This window comes from Grammomys surdaster, unplaced genomic scaffold, assembly GCF_004785775.1.
Source record: "Grammomys surdaster isolate TR1022 unplaced genomic scaffold, NIH_TR_1.0 187, whole genome shotgun sequence".
In the NCBI taxonomy this organism is placed as follows: Eukaryota; Metazoa; Chordata; class Mammalia; order Rodentia; family Muridae; genus Grammomys; species Grammomys surdaster.
This window is the reverse complement of record NW_021604632.1, coordinates 3750101-3756737: the sequence shown is the minus strand read 5'-3', so window position 1 is coordinate 3756737 and position 6637 is coordinate 3750101. Positions and strand designations below refer to the sequence as shown.

Here is a 6637-nt window from a genome sequence, read left to right as displayed (position 1 = left end):
TAACTGACCTCTCAGATTCCACGGCACAATCACTAGTAAATTCATCATTTATTCCAGATCTGCAGAAACTATGAATACAGTCTTTTAAGTTTTTGTTTTGTTTTGGGGAGTTTTGTTGTTTTTTTGAGACAGGGTTTCTCAGCACAGTTCTAGATGTTCTTTGCAGACTAGGCTGGCCTCGAGCTCAGAGATCTGCCTGCCCCTGCCTCCTGAGTGCTGAGATTAAAGGCATGCACCACCACTGCCTGGCTCACTTGCTGTTCTTGCAGAGGACCTGAGATTGGTTTCCAGCACCCACATTAGGTGGCTCACAAACTGCCTTGCTACTCCAGCTCCGGAGAGCTGCTATCTTCTTCTGGCCTCTGTAGGCACCTGCACTTAAGTGCACATACTGACAAAAAGAAACACATACGTATACAAATAATTAAAAATCAAAAGTATGTGCTACTCTTCCTGAGGACCTAGGTTCAGTTTCCTGCCCCCACATGATGGCTCACAACTATCTATAAGTCCAGTTTCAGGGGAGCCAGTGCTCTCTCTTCTGGCCTCTGCGGGCACTGAACATAGTGGTGCACAGACATACATTCAGGCAAATCACTCGCATATATAAAACAAAAATAAATATTTTTTGAAAAAAGAATTAAGTTTTGGGCTAGTGTGATGGGTCAGTGGGTGAAGACACTTCACCAAGTCTGACAACCTGAGTTTGATCCATGGGACCTATATGATGGGAGAGAACCAACTTTCAAAAGCTGACCTCTGACCTTAACACACATGCTGAGTCATGAGTCTTTGCAAGCACACACATGCAGAGACACAACATAAATAAATGTAATAATAATAAGCCTTAAGAAGTCCTAAATAAGTGGGTACTCAAAACTATGTTATAAATCCGAGCATAACAAACTTCTGGGCTGGTAGGAATGTTACAGAAAGACTTTCCATGTCCCCATGAGTCTTTGGTGCAGTGGTTAGCGTAGCTGCCTTCCATGTCCCCATGAACCTTTGGTGCAGTGGTTAGTGTAGCTGCCTTCCATGTTCCCATGAGCCTTTGGTGCAGTGGTTAGTGTAGCTGCCTTCCATGTTTCTGATCTGAATGACAATGCCTTCCAAATTGCTCTTTAGATGTAAAATACAAGAATGGCCAAGACAAGACACTCTTGAAAGACATGGCAAGAGGACTTTCTCTGACAGATACCATCTTATTTAAAGCTAGAGTTGAGTATGTTTTTTGAGTTCACACACAATTCTGGTACTTGGTAGACTGAGCAGAAGGACTGTAAGTTCAAGGACAACCTAGGACAGGGAAAAGGGTAGAGAGAGGAAAATGGAGAGACTCAATCTAAAAAACCATAAAGCGTATGGTTCTGTTATAGGGATAAACAGAACTACAGAAGAGAACAGAATAAGGGTGTGTGTGGCCTGATCTACAGAGTGAGTTCCAGGACAGCCACGGCTACACAGAGAAACCCCTATTGTGAAGCATACCCCCAATCCCACTTAAAACGTGAATTTCTTTCTTTTTTTTTTTTTTTTTTAGTTTTTTTTTCTTTTTTTTGGTTTTTCGAGACAGGGTTTTTCTGTGCAGCCTTGGCTGTCCTGGAACTCACTCTGTAGACCAGGCTGGCCTCGAACTCAGAAATCCACCTGCCTCTGCCTCCCAAGTGCTGGGATTAAAGGCAAAACATGAATTTCTAAAAACCAATTATTTCTATGGCTATAAAGAATACAAACTCAGTTTGTCTGGCAAGAAGCTACTACTGGAAGAGGAGGCTTCTAAACACTGGGTGACTGCAGGTGTACCACAAAGATATACCCCAAGCCTCCTGTATCGCCACAGCTTATTTCTTCTCACCTGAATAAAGTGGCCTGGCAGAATGTATAAACCAACAGTTAAAACTTCCACTGAGACCCTACAGCTGAGATACAGTCTCCTGGGACTGAGTTATTATAACTAAATACTAGGCACATGTTCGTAAGACTCCAGTTAATTAATGACTACTCAGAAAATTATTATAAGAACAAAGTCACCCCTAGGCCTTCTGCGTTATATACTAGTTGTTTAAGTTCGCCGTCGTCTTGGACTCCTAAGAGCAGGAACAGGGCCTGCTCCTGACTCTTTCGTCAGCTTTTGGACCCTTTTCCTCATATTGGGTTGCCTTGCCCAGCCTTTATGAGGGAAGGTGCCTAGTCTTGCTGCAGTTTGATATGTTATGTTTGGTTGATATCCATGGGAGGCCTGCCCTTTTCTGAAGAGAAACAGAGAAGAAAAGGGTGGGAGTGGGGGACAGAGGAGGCTGGGGGGGGGGGCTGGGGGGAGAGGGGGGGGGGGGGAACTGCAGTCAAGATGTAAAGAATAGTGATAAATTAAAAATTAAAGAAGAGCGCAGTCACTTGTGAAACATTAGAGAGCATGCTCAGTAGACGCCAAAGGCAACACAATGTGCATTTTCATATACCTAGCAATTTCGCTACAAATATAATTCCATCAGTTGGCTATGTGTATTGACTAATAGAATAGTTAATCTTAGTCAAGACTGAAAAATACATGCTTGTTTCTGCCTCCTGAGTGTTGGGATTAAAAGCAAGTACCAGCAACCCTGGTTTATTACTGAGCACTAATGAAGCATATGGGAATGCTTCATTCACGAGAAACTTCTACCATGTCATACGCTGCATTCTGGAGAACAGATCCCCAGCAAGGCTCAACAAGCCACCCAGCTGACTGGAAGGAGGCCTACAGGGATCTGTTTACCACCATCATGACGGTAACACATGATGTTAACACATGCAAAGGCTGGTGCAGAGTCTACCACACTCTTGGGAACTCCCCTGTGAAGGTTCTCAACAGTCTGTTCCCTGGAGAACCAAGAGGCACGCTGAAGGGTTTCTTTGCTTACGTCATCTCAGTAATAACCTATGATGTTGCTCACATACTCAGCACTCAAGGGTGAGGCTGGATCCAGACCAAAGCCTTACTGAACTACTGTCAGCAGCTCCCTCCCCACACCAAGAGGCTTGTGGGAACAGCCCACAGCATAGCTCCTAGGAAACTGGTTCTGTCCATGTAGTTACCAGATGACCCACCAACGTTCATTCCCTAAGAAAAATGAATGTATACAAACGGGTACCCAGTTGTTCACACCAGCACTATTTACACCAGCACTATTCACACCAGCAGCCTGAAGCAGAACATCCCCAAAGGCCTCGCTGAAGAGAGGAGAAGCCACATGAGTACAGTGTGTGCTACCTAGTGCTGTACATACAATGAAGTGCCAGTCCACATCACATGAGTGAGCTGTGGAGACGGGCTGGGGAGATGAAGTAGACACAATGGACAAAGGGGTAAAGGGTTTCATTTATACAGAGTATCCAGAAGACAGAAACACAAAGAGAAAGAAAATGTAGCAAATGAGGGATTTCCAAGGGCCAGGGAGGAGGAGGGGGAAGAGGAGTTGGAGGAGGAGGGGGAGGAGGAGGAGTAATTTGTTTCCTTTTGGGGGAAAGGAAAAGGTCTCAGAATTGGATAGGAAGGGGTGAGTTCATAGCTACCCTCTCCCCAGTCCCAGGAAGCTGTACCTGGCCCGGGGGCTTCCAATTTCTTTCTTTGTTGTTCCTTGTGGAAAACCATTGGCTGTGACATCCAAAGGCTGCTGGGGAACAGCACTCCAGCTGATAGCTATGAAGAGAGGAATTCTGGGGTTAAAACATTCTCTACCCATAAATCAGTGCTGCCCTCAATCTCAGCCAGAGTTTTCTCTGCAGTGGGCAGCAGGTAATACAGATTCAGAACTGTCTATGTGCTGAGAGTTAGTATCTTCTGAGTGCTCAGCCTTGAATGGGTCAACTTCATCAATCCCCACTCCCAAGGCTCAAGCACACAGAAGAGGAAGAATGACAGAGCTGGAGGGTGGGGGAGATGCTGGGAAATGCTCTCTGGACATTTTATGGCTGCTGCACAGAGTAGCTATGGTTACCTGCAAAAGATCCAGCCAACATGAGTCAGCATGTCACCAGACAGCACTAACTGGAGTCAGGGGGCTACAAAAAGTCCAAGTAAATGCCAAACCAAAACAAACCAATTAAACCAGTTATCAAATATTCCACAAAAATATTTCTGTGACTTTACAGTGGCATGAAAATTAGCTATGACATCAAAATCAAGTTGGGTGTGATGACTGGCTCTTTGGGGTTCAGAGACATCAAATGGTTCACAATTATAGCTTACAATTTAATTTCTTATTATGTTTATTTACTGGGGGAACGGGCATATGTATGTCATGGTGCAGATGTGAAGGTCAGAGGTCAAGCTAAGGGGAGGTGGGTTCTTTGCTGCCACCATGGATTCCAGGATCAGTGTGGAGTTATCAGGTTTGCTGGAAAGTGTGCCCTTACCTATTCAACCAACCATCTCACTGGTTCCTAGCTTGCAATTTCATTGAAAATTTATTATATGCTAGGTACAGAATTATAATACACACACACACACACACACACACACTCACATATATATTTTTAAATTCTCACAGTAGCTATGATGAGTAATATTTTTCTAATCTGAAAATAAAGAAGGCCAAGACAGGGTAAGTGACCTGGTCAGGATCTCCCAGGACACCTTCCAAGGAACACATTCGAGTTCCCACTGTCCTCCTAGGCTTGCATGATGCTGACCTGCCTAGGGCGGTCTGTGATGCTCCAGGGTAAGTCAACCTGGATCCCTTACCTGCCCCACAAGGGACGAGTCGGCCTGGACTGTCACCTCTTTTCCTGTGGACTGCACAGCGGCTCTGTTCAAATAGTAAACCCGACTGCTGTATTTTCAGTTCTTGAACGCCAAAACCTCTGGGTAAAACCAAGGTTTCCTGACACCTTAGTATAAGGGAAAATGCATTCAGTTTAGATGTACCTAGAGAAAAAGACTCTCAGATAGTAGCTCACTGTCCCCAAGCCTTAGTCAAAGGCCCTAGTAGCTGAGTGAATTTGTTTACTTATTGAAGTGGGACAAGTGAAACATGCTAGATTTTGCACAGCAAGAACTTTTAAAATAAGTCAGGCGGTGGTGGCATACACATTTAATCTCAGGATTCAGGAGGGAGAGGCAGGTGGATCTTTGTGAGTTGGAGTCCAGCTTGGTCCCCAGAGCAAATTCCAGGACAGCCAGGGCTACACAGAGCCTGGTTTCAAAAAAAACCAAACCTAAAAATCAATAATAACAAAAAAGAAACTTTTAAATCTTATTATTTATTTATTTGAGATAGGTTCCCATGTCGCCTAGGATGGTCATGAACCTGAATTACGGCAGAGGATGACCTTGAAATTCTGATCCTCCTGCCTCTGCCTCCGGAGCGCTAGGATTACTGGCGTGCACTATAGCCTACCCTGTTTTATGAGGTACTCATACAGGATGTAAGGATCAACCAGAGAGCCTTACTTATGCCTGCCAGTAAGCAGCTTACCAACTGAGCAGTGTGCCCCCATCCCCAGCAAGAATTTTTTTTTTGTTTTTTGTTTTTTTTCGAGACAGGGTTTCTCTGTGTAGCCCTGGCTATCCTGGAACTCACTGTGTAGACCAGGCTAGCCTCGAACTCTCGAACTTGCCTGCCTCTGTCTCCCAAGTGCGCCACCACCGCCTGGTGCCCAGCAAGAATTAAAAAAGATCCCCTGTTGGTCTGAGGCATAGCTAAAAATGAAGTTAATGCCCATCATCAGGGGGATCAGAAATCTAAAACTTCATTCTCGTTTTGAGAAACTTATACTTTACCTTGTTTACACAGTCTTCCTAGGAAACCCTTCAAACAACCCAAACTAAAATGATCTTATATTGGAAAAGTTGTATTTTTTCCTCTTCTGAACAAGCCAGGCACTCACATGATGCAAATCCAGTGCACAGATGGTACTTCGAATCTCAGACACTTTATAACCATTAGCAGCCACCACCACACCCCGTGCCCTTCTCCAGCCCCCGTAACGACTTCCCTTTTGTGGTTATTTCACAGCAACCGAGTCAAACATGCATAGCTTACTTCACTTAGCTTGATATTTAATGGTTCACTCGAATGGATGGTATGTAGCATGTATCTGAACACTAGGCTTTATCAGAGACTGGATTTCACATAGCCAGGTGAGAACTTAATGTAACTTAATGTTTGGTACACCAGTCCTTTCTACCAGTGAACAGTATTTGCTTGTTTAAATGCACTACTTTGGTTTTTTTTTTTTTTTTTTTGCTTGATTGTTTTTTTAAAAGATTTATTTATTTATTTACTGATTTTATTTATATGAGTACACTGTTGCTCTCTTTAGACATAACAGAAGGCAGCATCGGATCCCATTACAGATGGTTGTGAGCCACCATGTGGTTGCTGGGAATTGAACTCAAGACCTCTGGAAGAGCAGTCAGTGCTCTTAACTACTGAGCCATCTCTCCAAGCCCTATTTGTCTACTTTTTAAGACAGGGCCAGCTGAGCAGTGGTGGTGCACACCTTTAATCCTAGCACTTGGGAGGCAGAGGCAGGTGGATTTCTGAGTTTGAAGCCAGCCTGGTCTACAGAGTGAGTTCTAAGACAGCCAGGGCTATACAGAGAAACCCTGTCTCTCTCTCTCTCTCTCTCTCTCTCTCTCTCTCTCTCTCTCTCT

The 6637-nt window shown here is 44.3% G+C and overlaps 1 protein-coding gene across 3 annotated transcripts in view; it reads right to left on the bottom strand.

The window, feature by feature from the left end:
- Positions 1–6637, bottom strand: part of Adat1 (adenosine deaminase tRNA specific 1) — a 22095-nt gene that overhangs the window by 5164 nt on the left and 10294 nt on the right. For all 3 annotated transcript variants that reach the window (XM_028768715.1, XM_028768716.1, XM_028768717.1), the window contains 2 exons: positions 4724–4869; positions 3580–3679 (listed from right to left, as the gene is read on the bottom strand). In XM_028768715.1, the coding sequence (XP_028624548.1) occupies positions 3580–3679; positions 4724–4869 (246 nt within the window). The remainder of the gene's footprint in view (positions 1–3579; positions 3680–4723; positions 4870–6637) is intronic.